The sequence below is a fragment of the Talpa europaea genome (assembly GCF_964194135.1).
Source record: "Talpa europaea genome assembly, chromosome: 13".
NCBI classification, from domain to species: Eukaryota; Metazoa; Chordata; class Mammalia; order Eulipotyphla; family Talpidae; genus Talpa; species Talpa europaea.
Genome location: NC_140080.1, coordinates 27416186 through 27443548, shown reverse-complemented (window position 1 = coordinate 27443548; position 27363 = coordinate 27416186). Strand labels below are relative to the sequence as shown.

Sequence of the window (27363 nt, the reverse complement as noted above, 5' to 3'; positions counted from 1 at the left end):
GTCTCTGGTGAATCCTCTCACCCTCCCGCGCATCTGGCCCGTTGCCTGGTTCTTGTATAAATAAAAAATAATTCTTAAAAAAAAAATCTATATGAACTTCAGCAAGTTACTCAGCCTCTTTGAGATTTTGTTTTTATTCTGTGCTAGTAGCAGTACATATTTCGTAGGCATGTTGAATTAATGACTGGTAAGTACTTAGTGCTTGGTAAATAATAAGCTTATCATAAACACTAGATATTATTGCCATTTTCATTGACCAATAATTATCAATAAATTTTGTTATTAGATTTGTGTCTTCCTTGTTTTAACAAGTGCCTAGGCCAGGCACTAGGCCAGGTGCCTGACATATAATTTAATATTTAAGTGATTTTGTTTGGTTATATAAAATAGACCTGTTCTATGAAAAGAAAGTTTACATTCTGAAATTCAGAAGTTTTAAAACAACAAAATTAATTACTGAGTGCAATGGAATTTTGTTTCCTTTTTTGGCAGAGGCTCAAGAAATAATTTTATTTTAATATTAATCTTACAATTTTAAAATGTATTTTTTTGGTCAGGAAAAGGTACCAAATAGCTCCTCTAACTGCCCTCCATCTACACCAACTCCTGAAGCCTCTAAGCCTCGAAGAACAAAGCTTGCCTTTGACGACAGGTGAGAGAAATGTGGACCTTGTTTGTTTTTTTAACGCATTCAAGAAATTGTTCCAGTCAACATATAAGAAACTCATTTAATTTCTCTCAGTGAGAAGATTTCATACTTGTCTTGTGATCCACAGAATATTCAGGTTTTAGTTTGAAAGGCAATTCAAGTGATGCTCCTTTATCTTAACTTCATAACTCTTTTCAAAGATGTGAGACTGTTAGTCCAGTAGAGGCTTGCTGTGCTGGTGTCACTTTACAGTAGGGGCTTTCTTGAATTAGTAAGAGTTATGTTAGTTTTTTCCTTTAATTTGATTAAAGGTTATTTCTCCTGCCCACATTTTATTTACTTTGAATCTTTCCAACAATTTGGTAAGTAGTATTTAATAGTAGGGAGTTTGCTTTTATTTTCCTGAGTAGAAAATTTGCCATGAGTTGGCCAAAGCAATTTTTGCTCTTAACCTGATAAAAACATTTGTCAGAAGAAACTGAAATGAATATTTAGTAATAGCTTATTTTCTTTAATTGAGGACATGGAAACCGAGGGGTGCTAGAGACTAAAATAATCTCATGTTCATCTTATGAAAATATTTGCCATTTTATTTACAATAAAACTTACATTGCAGAAATTACTCAGCAGACCATTATTTACAAGAAGCAAAAAAACTAAAGCACAATGCAGATGCATTGGTATGTAAATATTTTTGCATTTATATATTTAATCAAATTAACTTCATTTGTTTGCTTGTCCCATAATACATCAGTGCAGCTCTCATCACTTTATTATTCTGTCTTCAGTCCGATAGGTTCGAGAAAGCTGTATTCTATCTTGATGCTGTGGTTTCTTTCATTGAATGTGGGAATGCATTAGAGAAAAATGCTCAGGAATCCAAATCCCCATTCCCTATGTATTCAGAGACAGCTGATCTCATCAAGTAAGTGGGAAAACCTGGCACATCTTTGGCCATGTTATTTCTCTGATCCATAAAACAGGGAGGGGCTGGAGAAACTGCGGTCAGCTGTCATTCAGTGATTGAAATACTCTAAGAAATGTGTTGTTAGTTGATTTTATCCTTTTGTATATGTCATAAACTATAATTTTACACAAACGTATACAGTGTAGCCTATTACACACCTAGGTGGTCTATCACTGACTGACAAGTCATGAAGTAGAGCGTAAGTGTGTATAGTAAAGCTGAAGAGGACGCCTGACCCATTACCCTCTTTACAGAAGAACTGAATACTTCAGTGTGTATTTTTGCCTTAATTTAGTTTTGTTTCTTATGTATTAAGGACAAAGGAAATCCTAAGATGGAAATGAAGTATTTTATAGTGTGGTGTTTGTTTAATTCACAGATACACTATGAAGCTAAAGAATCATATGGCACCAGATGCTACAGCTGCAGATAAAAGACTTGCTGTACTTTGGTAAGTGTTGTGTTTGGTCAGTGTTTCTAGCCTGCTGGTACATGACAGGCAGTTCCATAATAAATTGTGCTCTCTGTGTTCTTTCTGTTGAAAATTAACTCTTCAATTAATGTCCTACAGCCCAGTCATAAATCTATTCCGATAGGTAAAATAGAAAATAACAAACACAGTTTCTCCTGAAAGATTTTATTTAGTTGTTGTCACACTCTGATCCATTGCTTTGTTTACCAAAACCCTAGTAGAGAAGCACTGGTACTGGAAACTTCCGTTATCTTAAGCGGTCACTTTTCCAGTCTCTTCTATTATAGTTATCTCTCTAGTCACAGATATATTTTTTCCTCAGGGAGCAAACATTTAGCTTGCTCAGAACGAAGAATATGACTTGTTTGCTGCAGCTCCAGGAAATATTATCAGTTCATGTGTTATAGGTACTTTTTTCACCTGGCACTGTGTTTAACAATGGGAAATGTACCTGGAAATAAAGACACAGTACTGCTTGTCATGGTGCTTATAGTCTAGTGTGAGGAGAAGTAAGTAATCAAATAATTGGTTAAGTATGTAAATTAAGTACTTTGAAAGAAAGTATATATAATTTTAAGAATAGAGGCTAGTCTCTGGGTAAAGGGAACAAATATGGTCTGAGTAGTGGAAAGAAACTTGATCAATGAGAAGTAAAAATGACCAAGAGGTAGGCTGTGATGACCATGTACGGCCTTTGTGAACTATCTTAGAAGGTTTACTTATGTTTCATCAGATTGTAATATTTAGTTGAGTTTCCAAATTTTTTTTTAATTTTAGATTATTTATAATTCGACATAGTGGTTCTGTCTCTCATTGCTTTTTTTCTTAATGCATGCATTATAATGATAATGTTGGCATAATGAGAGTGAGGTTTTGATATTCATATGTCACCTAATAAAAGGCTAGTCCTCGTTCTCTTCTCCTTTCTCTTTAAGAGTATGCACCAATAACAACTAGCAAACAAGCCATGTTCTTCATACCTAAATATGTAACTAATTATAACTAAGGGTTTGCGTTGTTGACCTTATGCCATGGTCTGCTCGAACACTCCAGTCCTGTGCTCTTGTACAGTGAAAGCTTGTCTGTGCACATGTGACCAGGGTCTGCTGTCTTGGTAAATAAATTGGTCTTTTCCATTGGCTAGCCTGCGATGTCAGTCTCTGCTGTACCTGAGGCTCTTCAAACTGAAGAAGGAAAATGCCCTGAAGTACTCAAAAACACTGACAGAGCACTTGAAGGTAATTGTACAGAACAAGAGGGTCCATTTCCTAGGAGAGAAGGTGTGTATCTCCTAGGAAATGCCCCTTGCACAGGAGTTAGCTGCTGTTTGGGGATTTTCAAATAAGTTTGAGATTGCCTGGAAAGTTTCAAATGCACATATTTCTGGTTCTAGAACCTATTTAACCATATGTAGCAGCTCTTAATAACATTCCAAGCCTTTTTTTAATCATACCTAATTTATACTTTTAAAAAGTTCTATTGTTTTCACTGTCATGCCTCCTTAGACTTTGTTTCCTACAAAAGTCTTTCTGCTTTTTCTTGACACTACCACATAAATTTTCCTTAAATCCTACTTGATTATGACATGCAACCCTTACCATTACCTTGAGGTCAAGTCCAGATTCCTTAATCTGACCTGCAAAGCCTCTAGGTCATTCACTCTTGTTCCTTTCAAAACCTTTCAGCAGTTTCAGGAAAGCTGTATGGCTCTCAGACATTATCATTTCTGCAGCCTTTGTACATAGTAAGACTCACTTTTATTATATCCCTCTCCCCTCTTTATCCTTATGAATGTTATACTTTCTCCCTATAAGTCTTCTGGAATATCTCAGCTGTCAGCTAAACTGCTCTTTCTAATTTTTCTTTTCTTTTCTTTCTTTATTTTTTTACTTTATTTTATTTCTTTCTTATTAAAGATTTATTTATTTTTTATACATACAAGAACTGGGATACAGGCCAGAGGTGTGGGGGGTGTGAGAGGATTCACCAGAGACAGAGTGGGGAACAGAACAGCAGATTGACTGAAATATACTGCTGAGGGGAGCAGCGAGCGAGTCAGGAGAGGTCTGCTGCGCCAAGTGCATAGCTCCCTGGCTGGGCATCGAAGTTGCGTTGCAGTGGCTACGGCGAGCTGCATGGATTGCATCTTAACCCCTTGCGCCACCAGGGAAGCCCTAAACCACTATTTCTGTTGTACATTTATACACGAGCACAGGTGCACACACCCTCAGAGGATGCTTTCTAATTAATGAAGTTTATTAGGATCATTTTGGCCCCAGTGTCTTTGAATATACTTAGTACTTCATAAATAGTGGGGTTTTTTACTAAATACATTTTATTTTCTCTGCAGAATTCTTATAATAATTCTCAAGCACCATCACCTGGCTTGGGAAGGTAGGTGAATTTTATTCTTTGAAATATTTGTGACGAGTTTATTTTTTACATACAAATGGGATGGATTGCCAAAAATGGAAAGATGACTTTTAAAAAATTAGTACTATCTGTAAAATAGTATTTTTGGAAGTTATTTTTCATGTTTATTTTTTACAAATTGTATATATAATGGCATAAGCTTAAAAAGATGAAAGAGGGGGATAGTTCACCTGCAGAAGTGTTTTTTTTTACATTACCTCAAACTGCTTGGGTTTTTATTATAAAGGATTTATCTCTAATGATGTCAGGATGCTGCCAGAAGTTAATAATGGTGACATCATTGGTTTCTCCACCATATTCACAATCACTCCCAATTCTATCCACCTCCAAAAGGAGAGAAAACATCATGAAATAAATTTTTTGAGTTTTTTTTGTTCAATTATTATATTCATTGACAGTCTGTCTTTGCCCTTAGTATTTCCTTAACCAGATTTATAGTTCTGAAAGTACAGATAGAAATATTTTAACAGAAAAGCAATTCCCCCTCCCCTCCAAAAAAACCTTTTGTTTGATTTTCCTGCTCTTGGGCACTTCTGCCAGCTTTAGCACCACTGAAATAATCTGCTAGATTTCAGTGTGTGTGTTCTAAGAAATATTTAATTGACAAGAAGCTTAAGATGATCACCCTTGATTGAGAAAGCTGTGCCATTGGTAAACTCTGAAAAACTTGGTTAAACTAGGAAAGTACCAGAAATTATGAAGTTCAAAATAAGATTTTCCTATCTATTACCGCAATTTTGGGGTGTTGTTAAATTCCACCAACTTTTTATAAAACAATTTAAGAAGTAGCTAATTATATTCCAAAACAGATGAAAAGTGTATTTAACTGAGATTAAAGCAACCCAGCTTGTAAGTCTTCGAACTGTTACTAACAATATATATGACTATCTGAGCGCTTTCCATCTCTTGTGAGGTTGCCATTCATTAAACAAAGAGTCTAGATAAGATTATAATTCACTGTAGCCTTTAGTGAACTAAGTGCTTATGTAGAAGAAAATGTATTTCTCTGGGATCCCTTCTAAGTTTAAAAGAATATAATTTTTTTTACGATTTATTTATTTATGCATACAAGAGCTGGGTACAGGCCAGAGATGTGGGGGGCGAGAGGATTTACCAGAGACAGAGTGGGGAACAGAACAGGCAGACTGACTGAAATACACCACTGAGGGGAGACGCAGGCAAGACAGGAGGGGTCTGCCACGCCATGTGGGTTGCTCCCTGGCTGGCTGGGGATCAAACTCGTGCTGCAGAGGCTGCGGATTGCTTCATAGTGCAGTGCTTAACCCCTTGCGCCACCAGGGAGGCCCAGAATATAAAATTTTTAAAGCCTTGTGTGTAGAAAGAACCGGTAACAAATTGATTTTATCATGCTCACCTTGTAAACAAGCTTCCCATTTTTCTTTATGTAGCAAAGCTGTTGGGATGCCTTCCCCTGTTTCTCCAAAGTTGTCACCAGGCAATTCAGGAAATTATTCTTCTGGGGCCAGTAGTGCTTCAGCAAGTGGTTCTTCAGTGACCATTCCACAGAGGATCCACCAGATGGCAGCCAGCTATGTTCAGGTTACATCCAACTTCCTCTATGCCACTGAAATTTGGGACCAAGCTGAACAGCTTTCCAAAGAGCAAAAAGGTTGGTAGGTTTCTGGAGAAACTTTGATTGAGGGATAGAATTATTTAAAGGAGCTCTGTGATCTAGTTAAATAAGTGTCTGATCTGCATTTGATTTATTATCTAGTCTAGACTTAATCAGTTTGTTAATTTCCTTTTCTTAGCAGTCATACTAAATCTATTGAATTTGATAAAAAAATATCTTTCACTATACTAGTGTCACAAATTAAGGTAAAAATAGTTTTTGGTCTAAGACAAATATGCCTTTATTCTGGCACGTTAAATGCAGGTATTACTATAAATGTAATGGATGGTTAACAGCAAATTTGGCTATAGGCATAGGATCATATCTAGATATTTGCTCATAAGAGATGTTTTATATATAAAGGAGTACATTCGTACTGGATTTTTAGATGAATGTTGGAAGAAACTTAGGTGATAAACAAAGTGATTAATTTTCTAGTATTCTTTAATATTAGGTCATTTGAAGCTTTGTACCTTAAGTTTATTTTATATTCTGAAACTAAGAACATCGAGAATTATAAGATATTTAAGGCTCTTAGAGGTAAGTGCTAGCTTAATATAGTAGATATAATTAGCATACATGTTTGTATAGCCTTTTATTCAGGTAGATCCTTTTGCAGGGAAGCACTAAAGTAGCCTATCAATCATGCTCTTTTGTCACAGCATATATTCACACTTACAACATGAGCACGTAGTCAGATGAAAATTATGTATGTTAGCTGCATCTATTGTGATTATCATTTTACGATATGTGTAAATCAAGTCAGCATGCTTAATGCCTTAAACTTATACTGTGGAGTATGTCAGTTATTTCTCAGTAAAACTAGACGAAGAGGGAAATAGAGAACTATAGAAGGGGATCCCCAACAGAAAGTGTAAATACTGTCAGTACTGCTCAGGAAAAGTTATAAAGCTGAATTCTTCTTAAGTCCCTCTACTTTCATTCCATTCTTCTCTCTGATCCCAGTTTTCTAGCCTCAATTTTCCTATTTTTACTTTTTGTATTGCAGTTTCCAAACATTGACAAAGGAAAGAACTTTGGTTCAACAACACTACATTTTACAAATCTTGTCCTGGTTCTCTCTCTCCCCCAACTCCTCACCCACCTCACTTTCTTTTCACCTGGAGAATTTTAAAGCCAAAACTATATGTTATAACACTGCATCTCAGCATGCTTTGGTATGCCTCTTTATGTGAGAGGGACAAAAGCATGGCCATCATACCTTATCACATCCAACAAAATTTAACGATAACTTCTGTATATCATCTAATATGTAGTCTACCATCAAACATCTGAATTATCTCAACCACACTTTTTTTCTGACAGTTGGATTTGTTTTAGACAGGATCCATCATCAGTGTCTTTTTAAATATGTCCCCCTTGCCCACTCTTTTTTTTTTTTTTTTTCTTGGCTATGCTATTAATGTCAAGGAGAAACTGGGCATACAATGTGTCATGTTCTGGATTTGACAGATTACGTCCTCATGGTGTCGTTTAACTTGTTCTTCTGTAAGAGTTATATTTTGAGACTTGATTAGATTCAAGTTTATCATTGGCAGGTAAGAATGTTTCATAGGTGGTACTGCTATGGATTTCCTGTTAAAAATATTATGAGTCATGTGATGGCTATCCCTTTTTTAGTGATGGTAAGATACGACCATTGATTGTTTCAGATGGTGTGAGCTTGATCACTTTGATGTAAGAGGCCCTATTAAACTATAACTTAGGCTTTTAGCATCCATTGATCATTATTCTTGTCAGTTATTCTGTTGGGAAATAGAAAATTTATCAGGATTTTTTTCCCTGACATTTCTTCTGCATTCATTAGTTGGAATTCTGTAAAAATGATCCTTTTCTCCTTGACTGTTGATTTCTTGTGTTGTTTGAATAGCCTGAGGTTTTAATCATGAGAATGACCTTTCTCTTTGTGTGTGTGAAAACTCCTTACTGAGTCGCCATCCCTCTATTTTTACCTCAAATTGCATTAAAATCAAATGTTAGCTACTATCATCCACTCCCTATGCCCAGCCTCACATGCACATCAACCTATATTTGTTCATATAATAATAATCCTTTTATTTCTATCCCTTACATTTTTAAATTATTGCCTGAAATGGGATTTAGTTTACCAATCTTGCCTGGTATATGATTACAACAGAAAGGTTAGTTAGCTACAGGCTATCCTAAGTGTCTAACCTCTATAAGTTACTCTTATGAGAAACGTGCACCTCTTGCTTATACAGAAACAGTACACAGAGAATGTTTGAGTAACAGTACATTGTAGCACTAGGTCTCCATTTTAATAATTTTCCTGCATGACATGGCAATTCTAATTCTATCAGTGAGATTCTGTTTGTTTAACACTTAATTCCTGACCACAAAGGCCTCTTAAAATGTTTTTATGACTTAAACTATGAGATGGCTTCTTCTAAAATGTGGGCAGTTACCAGTTTAGTGGAGGAAGCAGTGTTTTTTAATTTCATGTGAAGTCTTTTATAATCTAGAGTGAAAATTTTAAAGCAGTGATTCAAAGAGTTGCATCTCATTTAACAAGTGTTTTTGATTTTCTAGAATTCTTTGCTGAACTGGATAAAGTAATGGGCCCTCTCATCTTTAACGCAAGCATCATGACAGACCTAGTTCGTTACACCCGGCAGGGACTACACTGGCTTCGCCAGGATGCCAAGTTGATATCTTGAACTGAACACACTCTCGTTGCCTCTGATTTTCTCCACAACACTGTGTCACATCACGAAGGAAAACTGCCATAACACGCCACCTAGTCGACACTAAGAATGAGGAATGGTTTTCTCCTCCCTGGTTCATGCGTTGTTTTTTATAACCCAAAACCATGATGTCAGTTGACCCCTTCAATATTCCCAATGTGAAAAATTTATTTAAATGTTTTTAAATCTGCAGCACATTGAAAAGATGGTTTCAGTGATCTGTAATAAGATTGAAATTACTGTTGCAGTTCATAACTAATCAATTGAGATTCTATTTATTTTAATTTTTTTATGTTTGCAGATTGGGGGTAGTTGAATACTTAGTTATTTCTGCCTATAAATTTACTCTTAAATATTTAGCATAAATGTAATGTAGGCATTTTTATTTATATACTTTGGGAGCTTTGTTACCTAATAATGTTTTTTTGTCATAACTCTTCTAAGAGTAAGAGATGGTTCATCTAAAACATGGACATGTTCTTTCTACGCCTACTACCTGAAATTATTTCAAATCTTAACTACAATTTTATTATTGTAGAATTTATACTTAGTATTAGGATATTCTTCTACACATGAAAAATCACTTAAATATGAGAAGAAGATGGCATTCTACATGGATATAAAATGAAATGTCTCATTGGTATGCATTATTTCAAGAACTGTGAATGTGTGTTGATAACACTAGCAATCACAAGGTGACTATAGCTTGCATCAAATGCATTACAAAAGAGGGCAGGCAAACTTCCTGGGAGAAGCATATCATGTGAAGGGTTTCATAAAAGGACAATCTTGAACTTCATGGATTTTATTAAAACCATGTGTTCTTTTTGCTAATCATTTGAACTTAATTGAAACAGTAAGTTACTGTTGAACAAAGGATGATCCAACTCCTGAGGGTTGCTGCCTGTATCTCTTCTACTGATGATGTTTAAAGGATAAAATGTCTCTTCTGAACTTTTATGTAAAACATTTTCCCCCACATTAGACTGGTGCTCTGATAAGAGCATGCAGTGACTGTTCTCGGAATGGACTGGAGCTCTGGTGCGTGTGCTTTTGCTCTACAATTTAGAGTTCTAATGCCTGATGTGGAGATGATGAATTTTTCCTTTTAAACTATCTTGTATTTACTTCCTTTGTATTATGAAGGCCCTCATCAATATTGTGTTTCTGATGGGATCAGAAAATTCACACTAGAGAAGTATGTAACTTGGTTCAATGTGAGCTCTCTTGGGAAGGGGAGAAGTGCAGGGGTAGAGCTTAAGAAGTCACCTCTGTCAGAGTTGTGTGTCAAAGTACCTTTCCCTGTAAGGTGCATATAGGAATCAAAAGTGAGAAATGTGCCCTCTATCTTTTGTTTTTAGTACCCCTATCATGTCTGGTGTGCCTTAAATCTTACCTTTAAATGAAGACTCTATGGATTGTTTACAGATGAATTTTTACACTAGGACCAGATCACCCATACAGTTGGTCTTCTGCGGTAATAATGTTAAATTCTCTTTCCTTTTAAATCTCTCTTTAGGGTCACTTAAAGATGAATTATTTCAGAAAAACTAATGCTTTGGTACATGACTTAGTCTAACCTATTGCGTGATGCTGCTTCAAAAAATAGCTTGTCCTCCCAATCTCCCAATTCCAAAAATTAATCTAGCCAATCAGAAAAAAAAAAATGATTGCCCTGTTATTTATAGATGATTGCTTAAGCTTGAAATGGGAAAGGAGAAACAAAATCTCCAAGCCCAGTCGTGCAGAGAATCCTCTGTTTGAGTCTCTTTTACACTTACTTCCTGGAGCTAATGAACTCTCATTGTCCTGTGGCCTCATATTTATAGAGTTTCTTACCGGTTTTGTACCTCAGATTGTTTTTGCATATTATATTACTGAAGATGAATTGACAAATTATGTTGAATTTAACTTTTTTCCCTTGGAGAAATTGCCTCTGGTATCTTTCTGTGTTTTTGAACAGTTTTCCTTAAGAGAACAACTTCTCAGTGGTCAATGGTAGTTAGTAAGAAATTTGCCACTGTTAATCAAGTAGATATATGCCCTGTCCTCCTGATTCCTCTGATTGTGATTTCTTAATTTGTAATGAGGTCTTAGAAATAGAATCTTGAGCTTTTAGACTTTGAACAACAGCAGTCAGTAGGGCACCTGTGAGTTTGTGTGCTCTAGCTTCATGTGTGTCCTGAGAGGCAGCAGGCATGTTTCTGATTTTGTTCAAGCAGAGTTTCCTGCATGTTTTATGGTGCTGCTCTAAGATACTCACACTCACAAACTATGTGAATTCCTAGAGAAATACAGTTTTCGAGTTTTCATTGTGGAGGGTTTTTGCTACCAGGTGGTAATGGGCAGTGGATCAAAATCCTATCCTAAATAATTGAATTGTCAATGTAATAATAGTCTGTGGCAACACCACTCCCTCTCCTCTTTGTCCATCTTCTCAGAAGTCTGTCTGGGTCTTCATCTGCTCCAGCATGTATGTCGGACTCCTTTACAGACGACCATTCCTCCTTCCTCAGTAGGTGTCTTCAGTGTTCTCTAACCATTTCAAACTGAATTTGACAAGTGGCTAAAAACTTACTTAGTCTGAGACTTGTACTTAATATATTGTTAATTATAAAAATGACAACTATTTAAAAATTTGCTGTTGACTGCTCTTTAAGACCACACTTGTATGCCAGGAGGCAGCAGCCTACACCATTGGACTCTTTACAGGCAACCAACGAACAGATTGCAGTGGATGAAGTTGTCACGTGGTAGTCTTGCCCAGCCTGGACTGGGCTGTGGGGAGCATTCCCCTTCAGGTGATTCACACTTTCACAGTCCAGCCCAGGTCCAGTGTGGGCGCATTCATCCTATTTCTTGCCTCAGTACCGCCTTTTTCTGGGCAAATAGCCAAGAACTGACTCTGTTAGCAACGAGTACTTCAGATAATTTGTAGCTTATAGTTGCTGAAGAGTGGAGAAGGTTGACCATCACTAAATTAATTCTCCAATGTGAAAGCAATCTATATAACGTGTGCATGTGCCCACACACTCCTGTACTCTGGGGAGCTCTCCTACTGATGGATCCATAGGCATCTGGGCTGCACTTTGAATGACACACTTGCGGCTTTATTAGATTCACTGTTGTTGTTTTTTTTTTTTTTTAATTGTTGTTTGTTTCTTTTCATTCAAGAAAGGTTTAATCAGCTAGATCAAAGAGCATCATTTTGTATCCAATGACAGAAACTTTGGGAAATTACCTTTATTAAGTGAGCTTGCGTTGTGAAGCAAGAGCCTACAAAAGGCACCTGTTCTACATGAAAATTCTGGCTCTAGAGGCAGCACTCTGGAGTTTGAGAGCAGCCAGTGGTCGCTCCAGTTAGTGATGCCTAGTTGTGTAGAGGAGAGGCACACTGCGTGCTCTTCTAGGTGTGAGGGTATGCAACTTTGGATTTTAAAATTATGTACACATACACACTTTATATATATGTATGTATGTATGTATGAAAACATGAAATTAGTTTGTCAAAAATGTGTGTGTTTATTAGTATTTTAGCTTAGTGCAACTATTTCCACATTATTTATTAAATTGATCTAAGACACTTTCTTGTTGACACCTTGAATATTAATGTTCAAGGGTGCAATGTGTATTCCTTTTAGATTGTTAAAGCTTAATTACTATGATTTGTAGTAAATTAACTTTTAAAATATATTTGAGCCCTTCTGTAGTGTAATGGGGCTCTTACAGGGTGGGAAGGATTTAAATTTTCCAGTTGCTAATTAAACAAAATGGCCTCATTATGTATTTTGAATTATAGGAGTTTGCCTCTGGGTCCCAGGAACATCTGGGAATATGTATTTTAGGCAGATTGTGCTGTTTCTTTTTTTTTTTTATTTAAAAAATCTAAGTAAATTGGGAAGCACAGCATTTCAAATCCATATAGACTCCTATAACTCATTTTAATTGATTTTATTTCAATTTCATGTATCAAATGTGTTGGAGAGGCAGACTTTTTTCCAGTAATAAATAATACTGCACATCTAAGATGACAGATGAGCTAAGTATTGAATGACTTTGTAATATTAGTGACAGGAGGCCAAATTGGTCATGTTTGAGCTTATCTTTCACATATTCACTAATAGAGAAATTCAGCGTAGACCTCTAGATCCTAGCACCACGTTGGCAAGTGAGAGGAAATAAGTTTTTAATTGTTGGTCAAGTAGACGATGATTCTACTCAGATGGGCCCTATGGTTAATGAAAAAAATAACTGCCTCCAGAAAAGGGGATGGGTGAAGTATCAAAATCTCTCTCTCTCTCTCTCTCTCTCTCTCTCTCTCTCTCTCTCTCTCTCTCTCTTTATGGAATTAGGTCACAGAAGAAGGCATTAAGTCTAAACCATGTCTTACAGATCTCTAAGCAGCCCAAAATAGTGGCCTTAAATAATCATGTAATGAAGTTGACTTTTGGGAATGTCAGCATTGACCTCTCCCTGTCACCATTTAAGCACTCAGCTAAGGATAAATTGCCATTCTGAAAAAGAAAAAAAGCTCTCTAAAGGAGCATGGATAAAAGTTCCCACCCAGAAATTCTAGTAATACTGTTTTACATCTTCCTGCTTACATGTGGGGTTTCTTTTCAGCCTTTAACCATTGGAATTTTCTGCCTGCTGTGTTCCTCTCTGGAAAGTATCTATTTGGAAATGCTGCCTTCCAAATCAATGCCATGATTATCCATACTGTTGAGTTTGTTGTTGCTGTTCAAGAAGTGTCCCCATATAACAACTTTATGCACACACCTGGCAAATCATTGACATGAGCATTCAACAGTACTGGGGTGGGGCGGGGTGGGGCGGGGTGGGGTGGGCTGAGATAGGGCTCACCAACAGAACTGGCCCAATTGGCTGTGCCTAAAAAGGCACCACCTTTGAGGCCCAGATGTGGGGTTGGTAAGCACAGTTCTGAAAATTTCTATCTAACCTCCGTTTTGAATGGTTTTAAGAAATTTTGTATATGGAGGATGGAAATGCTTATATATTTATTGAAAATTCTTTTATCTTATTTGAAATTAAAATTATTTGGTGAATAATGGTTTGATATTTGGGGAGGGTTTTGGAGGGGAGCTAACGCCACTGATAAAAGCCTGTTGATTCTGCAGAAAGGTACTGTTAGTGTCTGATAGGATGCCTTTGTTTTGTACATGATCCAAATCTTCGTTTTACATTTCTTTTATCCAAAATATTTAGGCATCTGACATTTTCAACCAAAATTTCAATTATATACTGTGATTTTTATTTGTTGCAATACATTAAAATTTCAGAGGTACTTTGGGGCTCAAAAGCTAGGATTTCTAAGTCAGTATGTGCATTTCACATAATAAAGCTGTTAATGGTGAGCAAAGTATTATATACTAACTAGATTTTTCCACATCTGTATAGTATATTATATGTATTTTGTGGTATTGAGATTATAGAAAGTTTAGAGTGTCAAACATGCGTTTAATGTGTATTTTTAAACAAATTTATGGCAATTAAAATATTTGGAGACAAGGGTATCACATTTCAATTTGTAAAGATCTTTTTAACTCTGTGTCATTAAGATGCTTTGTATAATGCCAAACCATAGCTGGAGAAACTAAGTTTAATAAATATCAAATAGATTTTCTGTATTAAAGTTTATAAACACTGTGCTCTTTACACTTCTTCAACTCTTACTTTGCCCTGTTCATGTAATGTTTTGTATTTTAGGGTGCACTGCTACTCTTCTCTAAAAATCCACGTCTCATCTGATTACAGAAGTTCTAAACTTGCTGACCATGGGGATTTTGCACAGGTCAAAAAATCTTTTTTTGCTGCTCTTGGTGATGTGTGCATTTGTTTTATTCAGTTAGATTTTTCTTACAATTCTGCCTTATGTTCAGCAACATACAGACTGGGCACATCATCAGGCAGCAAGTGCCAGCATGGCCCACCTTTGACTCCTCACTGGAGAATTTTTACATGGAGTGAAGAGCGAGCGTCTGGTGCCCACTTATCAACTTGCCAAGGCCGATCACATAGCTATTGCTAAACTTTTGCCTCTGACCAGACATTGTGCTATCTCTTGGGGAAAAACAACTGTTCTCACTACATTTTCCAGAATTAATTAGGCAACACTGTCTTTTCTTACAGTATACAAAGTGAACCCTTCAAAACTTGAATACCAGACTACCGACATTTCAATTTGAGACATTTAATAGTACACATAGAAAAATAAACTCTAAATTGAAAAGTGCTTCTCTACATATCCACATTCTAAGAAGAAACAGAGACCAGTTTAAAGCATACATCTGTCTTTTAAATATTAAAAACACAAGATTGCTTCACGTGTCTCCAGCCAAAATGCAGTTAATCAATATTCCATAGAACGGAGCATTGTAGGTGAGTGCTGTCCACTTCCCCCCTGGTGTGTACATCATTCCTGCGCCACACTTAGGGAACAGTGTCTTTTTCTAGGGGAAAAGAAGAGGTTTTTAAGACAGGTGTAGCTACCTCCATTGCATTTCCTTACTCTTATCTAATATTGGACAGACCTAAACAAGACATCATTCATGGTATCTTTGTGGAGCTTCTTGGCTCTTAACCCCTGCAGGGTTTTCCAGGGAGCTCCCCATCTCAGCCCAGGGAGTCCACCACCCCAGGTTTATTCTTAGGTTTATTCTCTGTGTGCTGATCTTGCCTCTGCCTAACTTCCAAGCTTCTGTGCCAGTCCTGCTTCCCAGGTCCATGGTGTACCTGCATAGCCTCGTGATGCACTCCGAGTCGTCCCGGCAAGAGGCTCCAATGGGCCTGAGGGAAACCCCTCTCCAAAATGGGGTCATTCTCCGCATCCTTCTCTTTGCTGAACTCACTTCTGATATTGGGGAGCCATCTGCCTGTAGGGTAAAGACAAATACATTTCAGGAATGGAAGAGCTGACGCCTACTGCATAGCATGCAAGAGTGATCTGTCCCAGGATGCTGTAGGGCTCGAGCAGAGGAACCATTTCTCAAGACCGAGTCTAGCTTTCAAGTTGTTTATCCTTCTACCACCACCACCTCCCAACGCGTGCACATAGGTATCCTTTCCTTACCTGACCCAGCAGCAGCAGGCAGACCATGAGCACTGCCAAGAATCTGAGGTACCACATCTTGACAGGTGATGTTGGATCCTGCAAGCCAGGGGGCTGTTCCCGTTTCCTTTTATAGACTGAAATCCACCTCTTTTATGGTTGCCAGGTGAGACGGGTACAAAGTTTCTATTTGCAATCAGGGTCAATTTAATAAGTTAATGTCTACCAGAGGAATGTGCTCAAGGCCTGCCTTTCAGTCATTGCATCTACTGATCCCTCACCTGGACTTTGAGTGATTTATGTTGTTGGCTTGGACCCTTACCCATTTTATCAAAAGTCACCACTACCTTCTCCTTCCCTTTGAAAGTCATGAAGCCATTCAGGGAGACCTGGCCCCTAGCCCTATTTTGATTCCAATATAGCTGAGAGAGATGACCCTAATCAAAACAGAACACTAATCATGAAGTCTTCAGAAATAGTGTTGACCCCTTTTGAGCCTTGTCCAGGGAAGAAACACTGATTTATTGTGTTCAGGCAACTGGATAAGGCCCTTATCTCCCTTCCATAGGAGGCTGTTTCAGCAGGCATGGTCTACCGTGCTCAGATCTCTTGTTTACATAGATGGATTATCGCTCTAGTTATCTGCTCCAGATCATATAGAAGACTTGGAAACCCAAATGTGGAAAGTTCAAAGTCTGGCCTAACTGCCCTCTCTCACGGGAAGGACAGTCAGGACTGATGTGGGACTTACTTGAACCACAGGTGAGTAGGATGAGTGCAGGTTTACTGTTTGTTTTAAAGCTGTGAATGAAGAGGTAGCAGGGCTTCTACATCACGAGGAGAGCTTGTGTGGTGGTAATAAATCAGATTGCAAGCCTTGAATTATGGACTTTCTTCCCAGAAGTTGACTGGGGCCTTCTACACAGCATATCCTTTCAGCAGTCTCATGAAAGCAGGCATAGGGCTGACATATCCCACATCCAAAACATTGATCAGTGTAAAAGGTTCCTAGAACATGGGAATGTACCTAAATCACGAGTACTCAGGCGTACTCATTAAATCATGAGAATTTTAGTAAATGCCCATGGGGAAATGTGTGAATTCTAAGAAGGTTTATAAGACTTTAGACCTTCCTATGAATTGGAAGGATAAGCCAAGAAGGCAAACCAGCAAGATTCTTTGCTTTGTGTCTTCCTGTTAACTCGGCTAGTATCTCTTCCCTCCTCATCTTCAGAGGTTGAATATTTGGTAAGAGCCTACCTGTTCCCCAAAGTAAAACAGTATGTCTGAAGGGGAACAGGATGGTGGCCAGTCCTCTTGCAGGGGACTAGAGGGTGGCATGGTAGACCTCAGAGCTGGGATTGGGCAGGGTGTGACTCCACAGATCTTTCTGTCCTGGTTCTTGTCCTCCCAGGACAAAAAAGCCAGGTCTGAAAGGAAATGCCAGTGATTACATCAGACACACTGAAAAGCAGACAATGCCAACCTACCATGAATTGAAAAAACTTTTAATTTCTGACATATGCCTTCACAGTTATGTAAGGGATAGCTGTAGACAACTGCTATCACTTCAGCTTGTAATGTCTGCCCGCTGCATTGCTTTTATGTTTTGATTTTTGCAAGTTATGAGACTAGCTGCTTCTTCCCATTACCCCTGAGCTTGGATACTGAGTGACCACCCTCCCACTCCCACCAACTCCCAGGAGGGGCCTAACCAGGAACTTCTGTGGAGTGGTGAAGAGACTATGTGGTGACCTAGTGGACATTGGGTAAGAACACAAATCCGATTAGTAAGCAAAAGAATGAGCAACGTGATGTCCTAGAGCCAGTTAGGCCTGTGGACTCAGTGCCAGTCTTCCTTTAGCCTGGAGAGAGTGATGTGCCAGATGGGATTTGGAAATTGCTCATTCGAAAAGTGGGTACTTCTAATCCTCCTCCTGTGCCTTCCTGTACTCCAAGCAAAATCAGACTAGCCATCCGTGTGCACTTATAAAGCCGATACCAAAGCCAAAGGAAGAGCCTGAGGTTCTGGGTCCCTGTGCTTAGGGGAGACAAAGACCTTCTGTCATGAGCATGACAACACCTCCTAGAGGCTACAGGGTCACCTCATCCCTAGCCTTTGTGGCTAGAGCCTCTATCTTACATACCACCACGAAAGGCCCACCCAAGTTACTGCCTGTGGAAGGAACCACTTTTAGGGACAGTACAGCAATATATGTCTATACTAATGGTAGTTAGTATAAATTTTACATAATTTGCACATGTACATTAAATATGAAGCAAATATCAAAACATAAAAGCAATGCAGCAGCCAGACATTAAGCTGAAGTGATAGTAGTTGATCACAGCCATCCCTTACATACCTGTGAAGGTCTATGAAATTTTTAAAAAAGTTTTTTCAATTCATGGGTACTCTGCAGGTTTTTTTTTGGGGGGGGGGAAGGTTGTAACAAATATATGTTACCTCCTCCAACAGTAAGGTCTAAGCAAACTTTTAACAATTTTAGCCATGAGAAAGAATGCTTGGGGGCCTCCCCTGGTGGCGCAGCGGTTGAGCGCTGGGCTACAAGACTGCCTGTGGCCTCTGCAGTGCCGGTTTGTTCCCCAGCCATCGGCGAGGGTCCCACCAAAAAAAAAGAGAAAGAATGCTTGGCTGAAGCATAGAAGCCTGGGACATAGGTAGGTAAATGACCACAACCCAGCCCTTCCCCTCTTTGGACTTTAGTCTCATTCTATCAATGATATGGGAATAGATCCCCAAGACCTCTCAGGCACTGACATTGGGGGTTCAAAGTATTCGTTTACAAAAAGAAAAGGAGACTGAAGAAATGTGATAGCTTATATATTCATAATGCAATAAAGCCCCTAGGGATTTTGCTGCTTCTGAGTATCTAGGATGAAATGGAAGATGGTGTAGCTACACAAGCAGCTATCGGAAACACATTCCAGGTTAATCATTACTGCTCTACACTAATTGGGAACTCTTTCACTGCTCCTGGGCTGGCAATGCCTAATAAAAGAAGAAATTCAGAAATAAAAAGACTTTTCCAGGCAAAGCTTTTCAACAAAGGGTCAAAGTGTATTTACTTTTTTCCTAGGTGGAACTGGCACAGACCTCTGGACCTGCACTAGGTAGTCCTACATCTTGGGACTACGTTGGCAGACTGGAGAGTTGCCATTGACACACTTTGCAGCCCGGAGATAAAGCTTCTGTGGGGGCAGGAACAAGGTTGAAGACAAGGAAGTGGAAATGAGCAAGTGGTAGTGTCCTAGCTGTAGGTGGAGCCACACTGGGGGTGGGAGATTCTGTGTGGCTAGGTGACAGGTGCTGTCACATACAGCAGCAGTCCCTCTTACTTCCTTAAAAGACTTGATCCATTTTCCTTCTCTTTATGGATTTCTACAGATAGCATGATCTCTCAAAATGATCCCAAATCACTTACCATGTACAGCAGCACTGAACTCAGTACTCTTCTCCACAGGTAAGTTCTGTGTCACCAGGTTAACAAGAGAAGTTCCTTGGTCAGACAGACTTAAAGCAGCCTTTGCAGGACCCCGCCGCCCTGGGCCAGGCCGCGCACGCATGCTCCCGCTGGCTGCCGCCCCTTCGGGAGCTGGCGGGCTGTGTAAGCGTTCCCGGGGGCCACGGGGGGGGGGGGGGGGGGGCGGGGGCGGCCAGCCCGCACCACAATAAAATCTGCTCTGACCAGGGAAAAAAAAAAATAAAAAGCAGCCTTTGCAAATTTTATCCAGAAGCAAAAGCTCAGCAATGGAAGTTTACAGCAGGATGTTTTCAGGAAGTTATTCCTAGATTAAAAAGGATTCCGACCAACAGGCTCAGTGCCTAATCTGAGCTGAGAATCAGTAAGTTTGATTTTGAGAGAGTATCTCCAAAGGGGTCAAAGAACCACAAAGAAATAAAATGTAAAGGGAAAATATAGTCAAGAATGGAAGACGGTGGCCATCCTCTCTCCTAGGAAGCTTGGGGCTAGAATCAGAGGGAGACAGTGATCAGTAGCCTGTCAGGCAGTACAAGGCCTGTGAACCAGTTGAAACTATGCAAAGTTAAGGATGGGTCCTTAACTTCTTCAAGGTCCATAAGCCTTTCATCAGATTCTCAAAGGAGTCTAAGACCCAACTATGTTGCAGATCAGGAAGCATAGAGAATAAATTTGAACAAACAGTAACATGGGATGTTTGGTGAGTGAAGTTTTCATCATATATGCAGATTAAGCCTGTACCACCCTGCCAGACATTTATCACTCTTTACTGTCACAAGAGCCTTATGGCTTTGTATTAACATATCTATTTTATGGGGGAGAAATTCAGAGCTCAGGAATGCAGGTTTCCTACCTGTATCACACAGAAGTAACAGTTTAAGGGTATGGCCTCAACTTTGTCAAATTCAGCTGTTTCTCCTTTTCCTCCCACACAGTCAATGCAATTTATCTCACCAGTTTTGGGGGGATGTATTTTAATTTTGGTTCCTAAAAGATAAGAGCCATCATTAGAAGATAACAGCCTGAGTACACTAAAATTGCTCAAGACCAGTAGAATGTGCCTTATGAGAAGTTTCTATAAATGAAGCATAATAAACCTGCCAACACCTATCCCTGCCACCTCCTGGTGAGAGGGAAAAGGTACTTTTTCTACTAAAAAGGTAATTTAAAGGGGTTAATACTCTCCTTAAGAGCTCAGAGGGTATTTTAAGCTTTATGGGCAATACATACTTTAAAACCACTATTTGGTCCCTGGTACATGGAGACAATACTCTAAAGGCCACAGGGTCACCTCTTCCCCGCCCTTTTAAATCTGAGCTCCCCTCAGACAAAGGAAGGCTGATGTTAGGGAGAATGGCAGAGTCCATCTGCTAGTTGTGTAATTTTGGGAAAATGACATCCTGTTTTTGTGTCTCTGCCCTCATCTGCAAAATGAGTATAATGATACTTCAAAGGAAGCTGTGAGGTTTAAAAGAGCTCATCTGTGCAAAGCTAAAAGGAATGCTTAACATAAAGAAATTAAAATACAGTTACTAGATTTTGTTACTATGGGAGTAGAAGGTCAGGAGCCAACTCTACCTCACAGTCCATGCCACTCATTAACTGGGCAGCTGCAGGAATAGCTACAGCTACTTTCTTACAGAACAAGGGGCAACCCTCATTCATTCATCAAACCCCAGAACAGCCAAAAGTATTCATGACTCACTCTGGGGAAGGGAGTTCATGAACTTGAATATGAGCAGTTACAAACACCATGAACTCTGCTCACAAAAAGGCAAAATCACAAGTGTCACCCATGAGAAGTTTATTGTGTCTTCAAGACACTACAGTGTAGACTCTGCTCCCAGAGAAGGGCCTTTCAGTGACACGGAACCATTTTCCAGGTGAGTTGTTCATTTGTCATTTTCATAGGCAGCTGGATTCTTCCTCTTGGATTTCTCAAACTCTTCAGTCCCCCATGTGTAGACTAGGTAAAACCCTATAAAAGCTGTAAAAGTCAAAAAGAGTCAGCATTGAGCATATATAAAGCCCAGGATTCTGCCCTCCTGTCTCCAGATTTCAAGAAACAACTTTTAAACCAGGTAACCAAGAAAGATTACATTATTCTTACCCTACAGATGATCAAAATGGTCTACCTATTTCCTGGACTAGCCAAGAAATTCTGTCTCCAAAACTTCCATTTCCCCCCTGCTGCACATGTTAAAATATTTTAATGAGATAACAGACAAAATTCACATATCATGAACCTCACCGTTTAACCATTAAAATGGGGTTCAGTAGTTTGCAGCACATTCACAATGTTGTAAAATTATCACCCCCACTTGCTGCACATTTAACACAAAACAGTTCATCGTTCAGAAAAAAGTAGGTAAAAATGACTCAGAGGGAGACGTTGGAGTCACATGAGTGACCTTGGGCCAGTCACTTAACTTCTCTGTGACTCAGATTCCACATCTGAGGGGGGCGGAATGATGGGACTAGCTCAAGGGCCGTCAGAATATTCTGCGAGAAATCGCGTGGACAGCAGGTTGCAGTGACCGCCCGCCGCCCAGTGCTGGCTGAAGGGCCCCCAGTGCCTGCTGCAGCGGGGCGTCCCGCCCGCCCCCCGGGCCAGGGCACTCACGCGGGACCACGCGAAGGATGCAGGCCTGAGTGCGGCGCAGCACGTTGGGGATGCCCTTGCTGAAGTAGTGCGGGAAGGCGCGCTGCTCGAAGGGCGACAAGCTGTAGGAGATCACATGCCGCATCCGCGTCAGATGCCCGAACTCGCGGCCCATGGTGGCGGCGGTGCCTACAGGACCAAGAGCAGACACGGTCACCCGCTCAGTCCAGCCCACGCCGCCTCCAGCCCGAGAGGCCCTCCCGACGCCCCTCCTCCCCCCGCGACCCAGGCGGCGCCCCCACCCTCCCAGTGGCCACCATGACCGCGCGACCGAGCCCCACTCTCGCACCGGGGTCACCTCGCCCTCCACAATAGCGGGATCCAGCGGCCTCCGTCCGCCACTTCCGGTAGGATCGGCAGCCGCTCTAGGCGGCCATGAAGTCACTTCCGGGGCACACCACTTTCCCGTGGTCGCCAGGGGAGGGGGCCGTTGCCCCCCGTCCCGGGGAGAAGTGCCCCGACCCGGTGACCCCGTGGGTGGGCGGGGCCCGGGCGGGGGTGGGCCCGGCGACCGCCTCTGGGATTGAGCGGGCTTCGGGGCCCCGAAGCGTCCCTCAGCTCCTCACTTCTCAGCCCCCAGCTCCCCGCTTTCGGTGGAGCCGCAGGAAGTGGTCGGCGCCGAGGGGGGCAAAGAGGTGACGTGAAAGGGGTCCCCCTAAACTGGGGGGCCGCGTTGGCGGGGCCTTTAGGGCCTGGCGAGTTCCCCGACGGCGGAGAGCGCCCCGGAGCCCGAGGAGGCGCCGCCGCGCGGCTGCCAAACGCAAGGCTTTGCAGCTTCTGGCCCAGCGGCTGGAGCGGGGCGCGGTGTTTTTCCAGACTGTCAGGGACCCCAGGACCAAAATCTGTGCCACTGATCTGGGGCTTCTGCTGGCAGCCGCTGCCTTAGACTCCACTGGCAGGGTTTCCAAAAAATAATAATAACCTTCCTCCCCCCTCAAATTCGGCCGCAATATGTTTGCAAGCAGTTGCCGAGCGGCTGGTACTGGCGTTGGGAGGAGGAGGAAGAGACCATCTAGGCAGCAGCCAGGTGCCCCCGCAGAGGGTTTGACCTGGGGTCGGGGTGGCCATGGTGCCCACGATTCCCATTCTGCTTCCGAGGCGAGGGACCTGACTTCTGAGGCGTTTCTGTGTTTTCGGAAAGTGCTTTCTACTTGAGATTGCTGCCGTCCTGTGCCGCCGGCTGGTGGTTCTACCCGATGCAGTGTGTGTGGAAATGTGCTCACGGCGTTGCTGACTACATGTAATTTGGGGGTACGCTGTCCGTCAGCGCTTGGGGGTGTGTATCACCTGCTTGCGAGCCTTGGGCAAGTGAGTCTCGGCGGGCAGTGAACTTAAATCTTGCAAACATAACTCAGTTTTCTCAACCGAGGTACTGCACACACTGGTTCTTTTTTTGTGTGTGGGTTGACTTTTTCCCAGCAAATAGTGTCCTTCGGGATGATGGCCCTGGAGGTCCCCTCATGTCAGCTTTTCACGGTGCTCCTTTGTCTCATTTGTCTAAGGCATCATCTCTAGCCTAGTCTCAGCTGCAAGGCAAGAACATAAATTCTTACAACAGTTAAGAACAAAAATATCCCAGTGAGTTCTACCACTAGTTGTGTGATTATTTTGAAAAAATTCCCATTTTCTAGTACCTGCCAGCATCGCAAAAACTTTCACCTAAAATATGTATAAATGAATGTGCAAAGCAAAGACATCAAGATATATTTTTAAGTGAGTAAGGTTAAAGGTGGTGTCCTTTTTTAAAGCATATTGCAATATTCCAAGTACATAGTCTACGTGGCAACCTAACAGTTCTCTGCTCTCTGGAATCCCAATGCCAATTGTGACTTTCTCTCACCCTCCAAATTAGCTTGCAGTAAATAATTATTCTAAGCACCTGAAAGTGGGAAAGGTGATGAGGTTGAAGTCAGAGGAAGAGTAAACCTAATCCTGTCAATTGCATACAACAGATCTGTGCATCATCATGAATTATTAGTTAGCTTTTCCACCGGCCTTGGAAGTTTCAGCAAGCACCTACAGAACATTTTAAGAATCCTTATCTCTCCCAAAGAATGGGTGGTTTTATTTGAAGATCATTCCTCAGTTTCTCTTAAGTGATCATCTATATAGCTTGTCCATTTCAAAGATTTAAAATAAATGCCACGAAAGGGAAGAGAGGAAAGCTAAATAACCAAATAAGTTTGTATCTAATGAGGACAAATTGGATAACGAGGGCATTGTCAGCTGTGTGATATACAGCTGATAAAAAGTTCAGCTAGGTATCCTTGAGGTCTGATTACAGAAGTGGCCCTATTCCACCCACAGCTAAATTTTATTTAAGAGATCAAACGGGGCTCTTCCTGGCTTTTAGGAAGCAGACCGCTGTGGGGAAATGTGTTCCCTGCTAGTTCTTCCAAGCCATGGCACCTCCCAGCAAATTCTTTCTTTGGTTTTACTGCTTTGCCTGGCTTTGTTTTTCCATTAGCCTTGGTTTGCAGGCTTCTAGGGCAGATGCTCATCTTACAAATAGTTCTGAGTTGGAATCTGGGGCCGAATCTTGGCCACTAGATGGGAAGGGCAGATCTGGCCTCCTTTCCCCTCTCTTCAAGGTTCTATATGATGGGCAAGGTGGGGCCCCCAGGCTCCAACCTGACTCCAGAGCTTTGCGCTACATGAAGAGACTCTATAAGGCATATGCTACCAAGGAGGGGATTCCTAAATCCAACAGAAGTCACCTCTACAACACTGTTCGGCTCTTCACCCCCTGTGCCCAGCACAAGCAGGTGACAGGTGTGTAGGAACAGATTGCTTGATGGGTGGAGGGAAGATCATGGAGCTTTCTGCCTTTCAGTTACAGACAGGAGCTGGGCCTCGTTTCTTAAATTGCATTTTACTTGGTGTTACTCAGTGTCCACATTCAAGCAAATCTAATACTCGATTTTATCATTTCTTCCTATTGGCGTTGTTGGTTTAGATTGGCTAAAATGATAGAATTTTCAAATGAGGAGAGACTTAGTGGCTCCAAAGGCTGAGCATAAAAGGACTGTTGAATTCAGCATCTTGCCCAAGGTTATAAAATCCAGACTAAATTTTGACTTACAGTTCATATTTTTCCCAGCCTACCAATGCTGAGCTGGAAGTGTGCCACAGTATCTCATAGTTATTGGTGTGATTTGTTAAACAGGATGTTTTCCCCTGGTTGTTGCTTTCTGTGAGAGGAAAGCTTAAGTTTCCATTTGGAACAGCAGGTCCTCACAAGCACAAAGTGTTAGTCAATCTGAAAAGCTCAGTGTTGTGTGAAAGTACTTTAAAAAATATATTCATGAATGTGTGACTTAAAACCATTCTAATTGAACAGGTCTGTTGTGGCTATATAAAACCTTTTTTCTTCCTTGATGTCCTGTTTTATTGTAGTGGTTTTTCAGCCTCCATTTGTTGTCAATCTCAAGTGCTGCAAATTAACTCAGACAATTAAGTTTTCTTCATTGACTCTGCCCATTAGCCTTAGACTATTGTCTTAACAAGCCTCTTAAGTATCTTTTATTATAGTTTTCCTTTGAGAGGCTATCCAAGAGAAAACTATTGCTTTCCTTATTTCCTCTATGTTTGGCACCTTCTAAAACGTTAAATTGTAATGATTCCATGTAGCTTTAATTTACCACCAGTACTGTTTTGACTTTATGGTTATAAAATATCCAGTTGTATTTGCTGGGAATTAGTTACGGTATCAATTACCTTGGTTTTCCTCCTAACTCCCCACCCTCCTTTTTTATGGTTTGAGGAAGGTGGTGGGAGGGAGAAGGGAAGAAAGCATATTACGAAGTACTTATTCCTTGACATCCTATTATGTTTGATTTGTTTTCATGCTCTACCAGTAGATTGTTTTTCTTCTCAGGAGCCCTTCCGTCAGTGGACCTGCTGTTTAGCCTGGATCGTGTTACTGCTGTTGAACGCCTGCTCAAGTCAGTCTTGCTGTATACTTTCAATAACTCAGTGTCTTTCCCCTCTGCTGTTAAATGTTTGTGCAACTTGATGATAAAAGAGTCAGAATTTTCTAACAAGACTCTCCCCAGAGCTCCATACTCACTTACTTTTAGCTCACAGTTTGAATTTAGAAAGAAACACAAATGGCTTGAGATTGACGTGACCACTCTCCTTCAGCCTTTAGTGGCTTCCAACAAGAGAAGTATACACATGTCTGTAGATTTTACCTGCATGAAGGACCAGCGGCCTTCTGCACAGGACCGTCCGTTTAACTTGACTCTTCCTACGCCCCCCTCCCTGCTTTTATATCTGAACGACACAAGTGCCCAGGCCTATCACAGATGGTATTCCCTCCACCATAAAAGGAGACCCTCACAGTGTCCTCACCAGAAGAGAGTTCTGTCTGCCTATTCCAGGGAAGAAGAGGCCTCTGAGGGTGTAAGATCTTCCCGTCACCGGAGAGACAAGGAAACTCTGAGTTCTGACTTGAAAAAGCCTCTGGTTCCAGCTTCTTTCAATCTGAGTGAATACTTCAAACAGTTTCTCTTTCCTCAAAATGAGTGTGAGCTGCATGAATTCAGACTGAGCTTTAGTCAGCTGAAGTGGGACAACTGGATTGTGGCCCCACACAGGTACAACCCTCGGTACTGTAAAGGGGACTGTCCCAGGGCGGTTGGGCATCGGTATGGTTCTCCAGTTCACACCATGGTGCAGAACATCATCTATGAAAAGCTCGATTCCTCAGTGCCAAAACCATCCTGTGTACCTGCCAAGTACAGCCCCTTAAGTGTTTTGACCATTGAGCCCGACGGCTCAATCGCTTATAAAGAATATGAAGATATGATAGCCACTAAATGCACCTGTCGTTAACAGAGGGTCCACTAAACTATGACTTTGAACCTCTCTGGCAAAGCAAATGCCATGTGCCTATCTGTGCCTTCAGGAGAAAGTGTCTTGTCATATCTCTAAATATAATGCGGCATGTGTTATAGATGAGTGCCTCTGTGGCCTCTATCACTGTAAAGGGGTACTATTGGCTTTTTTTTTTTAATTTCCACATGCAAATGAAATGTGATTATTTTGAAGAGCTTTAAATTTTTTTCCCTGAATGATTTTTTTTTTCCTTTTTGTGGGAGTCTTGTTTTTGATGTGAGGGGGAAAAAATAACAAATCTTGGATGGCACAGATAAATCAATGCTGTTGTGTAATTTAGTGGATGAATAAATTCTTGACAGTGGCAGTTCTGTGTATGGAAGCGTGTGTTTTATTAAAGATTGCTTTTAAAT

At 40.7% G+C, this 27363-nt stretch overlaps 4 protein-coding genes across 7 annotated transcripts in view; 2 read left to right on the top strand and 2 right to left on the bottom strand.

Moving 5' to 3' along the window:
• Nucleotides 1–8853, top strand: part of AFF4 (ALF transcription elongation factor 4) — a gene marked incomplete at both ends in the record, with an annotated part of 47381 nt that extends 38528 nt beyond the window's left edge. For both annotated transcript variants that reach the window (XM_084252235.1, XM_084252234.1), the window contains 8 exons: nucleotides 558–652; nucleotides 1266–1329; nucleotides 1438–1574; nucleotides 1996–2067; nucleotides 3233–3326; nucleotides 4439–4482; nucleotides 5931–6151; nucleotides 8726–8853. In XM_084252235.1, coding sequence (XP_084108361.1) covers nucleotides 558–652; nucleotides 1266–1329; nucleotides 1438–1574; nucleotides 1996–2067; nucleotides 3233–3326; nucleotides 4439–4482; nucleotides 5931–6151; nucleotides 8726–8853 — 855 coding nt within the window. The remainder of the gene's footprint in view (nucleotides 1–557; nucleotides 653–1265; nucleotides 1330–1437; nucleotides 1575–1995; nucleotides 2068–3232; nucleotides 3327–4438; nucleotides 4483–5930; nucleotides 6152–8725) is intronic.
• A 6460-nt stretch (nucleotides 8854–15313) lies between these two features.
• Nucleotides 15314–16027, bottom strand: LEAP2 (liver enriched antimicrobial peptide 2; the record flags this gene model as incomplete). The annotated part of the gene is made up of 3 exons (XM_084252415.1): nucleotides 15314–15350; nucleotides 15634–15773; nucleotides 15971–16027. The coding sequence occupies 3 exons, from the start codon at nucleotides 16025–16027 to the stop codon at nucleotides 15314–15316; spliced, it is 234 nt and encodes a 77-aa protein (XP_084108541.1).
• A 5220-nt stretch (nucleotides 16028–21247) lies between these two features.
• Nucleotides 21248–22432, bottom strand: UQCRQ (ubiquinol-cytochrome c reductase complex III subunit VII). The gene is made up of 3 exons (XM_084252289.1): nucleotides 22401–22432; nucleotides 22073–22240; nucleotides 21248–21436 (listed from the first exon to the last, which is right to left on the bottom strand). The coding sequence occupies exons 2-3, from the start codon at nucleotides 22224–22226 to the stop codon at nucleotides 21342–21344; spliced, it is 249 nt and encodes an 82-aa protein (XP_084108415.1). The 5' UTR covers nucleotides 22227–22240; nucleotides 22401–22432; the 3' UTR covers nucleotides 21248–21341.
• Nucleotides 22433–24513: 2081 nt separating this feature from the next.
• GDF9 (growth differentiation factor 9) lies at nucleotides 24514–26947 on the top strand (the record flags this gene model as incomplete). 3 transcript variants are annotated; one of them, XM_084252233.1, is made up of 2 exons in its annotated part: nucleotides 24514–24883; nucleotides 25989–26947. In XM_084252233.1, 2 exons carry the CDS (start codon nucleotides 24514–24516, stop codon nucleotides 26945–26947), a joined length of 1329 nt encoding a protein of 442 aa, XP_084108359.1. The 3 variants fall into 3 exon arrangements, with proteins under 3 accessions (XP_084108359.1, XP_084108358.1, XP_084108357.1); XM_084252232.1 differs by having other exon boundaries at nucleotides 24514–24887; nucleotides 25972–26947; XM_084252231.1 differs by having other exon boundaries at nucleotides 24514–24887; nucleotides 25969–26947.
• Between the last annotated feature and the right edge of the window lie 416 nt (nucleotides 26948–27363).

Excerpts from the sequence above, each read along its gene's own strand:
- UQCRQ (XM_084252289.1), bottom strand. The coding sequence starts at position 22,226 with ATGGGCCGCGAGTTCGGGCATCTGACGCGGATGCGGCATGTGATCTCC. Across the intron at positions 21,437-22,072 it reads CATCCTTCGCGTGGTCCCGC|CTTTTATAGGGTTTTACCTA; the intron begins GTGAGTGCCCTG and ends TGACTTTTACAG.